We start from the raw sequence: 2500 nt of genomic DNA, 5'->3' as shown, positions 1-2500 counted from the left end.
GAGAGAGAGAGAGAGAGACGAGAGAGAGAGGAGAGGAGAGAGAGGAGAGAGAGAGAGAGAGGAGAGAGAGAGAGAGAGAGAGAGGAGAGAGAGAGAGAGAGAGGAGAGAGAGAGAGAGAGAGTGGCGGCATCACGATAAGGAGAAGATGCAAAGAGAGTTATCCTGAACGAGACACGAGTGAAGGAGAGCTGACAGAGAAATGTCATCATTAATCAGAAATACAGAAAACAGAATTACTAACATATTAAGAGTTTTGCGATTAAGTCTTTTACAGTGGCTTTCAGTTATTTTGCTCTTAATATTCTGGTCAAAGTGCTGTGCCTTATTTATTATTTGATGATAATATTTTGTCAGGAGCTGTCATTATAGTAAAAACTCAATAAATCATGAAGACCCGGAAGAAAAATGCTGTCATTACCACGCTCCCTGAAGGTTTGCTGGACGTTAAAAAATAGGATGGCCTTAATAATTCCTTTATTTTGTATCTTAGATATTTTCTTCAGTAAATATTACGAACGGCGTGTATACAGAGTGTGCCACAGCCTGTGTGCGATGCTTGACACCTGCATGGCGGTGTTAAGTATCTGCTACTGCTGCTGCTGGCCTGGCCGCTCTTACTCAATGCGGGAGGCTTGTCAGGCACACTAGAGCGTGCACCGCAAAGCCGCCCTACTGGCCAACTCTCTAGGATACGTTGTTCTAATAATACTTTTACTGTCGCTGTTCGGCGGTGAGCGTGTGGCCTCAACATAGCCGAGGGGTGAGAAGCGAACACCTCCGTCACTAGTCATCACGGCATTCCATTCGTCCACTAATCTACACTGCAGTTCACTGGTTGTTTCCCTCTACTTCAAGCCACTTTTTCACCAGGGTATGAGCATCACCTCCACTAATTTTGATGTCATTTCTTTATAGACACTCAGAAGGCACCTGGACAGTCACTCGCAAGCTGAGCCACGTTCAGTCAAATCCATTCCCTATCGTTGAACTTTCGCTTCCTGCAGCACCACGAGGCAGGAAGGCGGGAGGAGAGCGGCGGGTCTCGAGCAGCTCCTCCCCGATGCCGGTCTCAAAGCACGTCCGCTACCATCCTGCTGATGCTGTCGTTGCTGGAGAAATTGTCGGAGAAGTCATGGAGGGTGTGGAGGGTATAGAGCCCCGTGTATCCACTCCACCGCTCCACCCTCAGCCGCTGGGTGGCCGCCCGCAGCTGCTGTACTTGGCTCGCCGCCCACGTCATCACCTCCAGCAGCACCACGTACTTGAAGGTTTCCTTGGGGCGGCGCGGCGGAGTGAGGGACGGCTCTCGCACGTACCTGGGGAGGCATGAGGATGGGGATGCGGAAGGGACTGGAGGGAGGGGGGAGGGAGGGAGGGATGGAGCGGGTTGTGGTTATGGGTGGCGGGGGGTGTGGGTGAGGGGATGTATGGCAGGTCACCCTAGGGAGCTGTGACGTTGGAAGGCAGTGGATGGAAGGGAGGGAGCGACGGGATGGAAAAATAAAACGTGAATTTTTAGATGACGGCTTGGCTGGCCTGAAGTCCAAACTTTCTCACAACAAGGCTTACAAGAGTTACACGAGAGTTATTGGGGCAGGAGGGTAGGAGGGAGCCGTACTTACAGAGTAATACTGGAGACAGGCAGCTTCCTCTCCTGCAACAGCGAGTAAGCCTCCCACGCGCCAGACCAGCGCACCCAGCCTGCCAGCAGCCCGGGGTCCGTCGAATCCTCCAGTGACATGTAGGCCAGCACGAGGAGGTTCCTGGAGTAACGGCGCGGGCTCTCGTTGGGCATAGGAGACACTTTCCCGCCGACGCCGCCGCCACCTCCTACCCCACCCTTGTCCAGGATCAGGGTGAGTTTGGTGTGCTCGTAGTATGTGTCTGTCATAGAAAACGAGGTGAGTTAGAGGGAGACTCAAAAAAAAGAGCTTGCCTTTGTCTTTTCCTGGCCATTCATAAACACATTCAGCTTTCATGAAAAGTCTTTTCGTAGACCACAGAGATAATTAGTCGTGTTTTCTTATTTTCCATGAATTATGCAAATTTCTAGGTAAACCATCGCTAAAATCGTGAAAACATTCTTGAAGAACCTCAGTAACATTCGATGGAGCCTGTTCAAAGTAAAGCAACACTAGAACCATAAAAACACTTTTGAAAACCACAATAACATCCACTAGCCCCTGTCAAAAGTAGTCAAGATAAAACACCAATACGTTTAAGAATACGATCCTCTTTCTCAGTTTGCCGTTCACTCACTCACTCACTCACTCAATTATTCACTCACTCACTCACACATCCAATCAGTCAGTCGGGCACTCATTCCCTCCCTCCCTCATTCACTCACTCACCTACCCAGCCAGCCACCCACCCACTCAATCTTTTATTCACTCAATCCTTCCTCCCTCTCTCCCTCCATCACTCCCTCGCTCACTCACCCTGCAGTAGAGTGAAGTGGTTCCCCAGCGCCTTCCTGTCGTACCTGCGGGAGTCGCGAGG

The 2500-nt window shown here is 50.6% G+C and overlaps 1 protein-coding gene across 3 annotated transcripts in view; it reads right to left on the bottom strand.

Annotated features, from left to right (window-relative positions):
- Nucleotides 1-459: 459 nt before the first annotated feature.
- Nucleotides 460-2500, bottom strand: part of LOC135104152 (uncharacterized) — a 54734-nt gene continuing 52693 nt past the window's right edge. For all 3 annotated transcript variants that reach the window (XM_064011208.1, XM_064011209.1, XM_064011211.1), the window contains 3 exons: nucleotides 2440-2500; nucleotides 1624-1885; nucleotides 460-1317 (listed from right to left, as the gene is read on the bottom strand). The exon at nucleotides 2440-2500 is cut by the window's right edge and continues 59 nt beyond it. In XM_064011208.1, the coding sequence (XP_063867278.1) occupies nucleotides 1071-1317; nucleotides 1624-1885; nucleotides 2440-2500 (570 nt within the window). In that variant the 3' untranslated portion in view covers nucleotides 460-1070. The remainder of the gene's footprint in view (nucleotides 1318-1623; nucleotides 1886-2439) is intronic.

The sequence above is a fragment of the Scylla paramamosain genome, chromosome 10 (assembly GCF_035594125.1).
Source record: "Scylla paramamosain isolate STU-SP2022 chromosome 10, ASM3559412v1, whole genome shotgun sequence".
NCBI lineage: Eukaryota > Metazoa > Arthropoda > Malacostraca > Decapoda > Portunidae > Scylla > Scylla paramamosain.
Note: the sequence above shows the minus strand (reverse complement) of the source record. Positions and strands in the feature narration are given on the sequence as shown.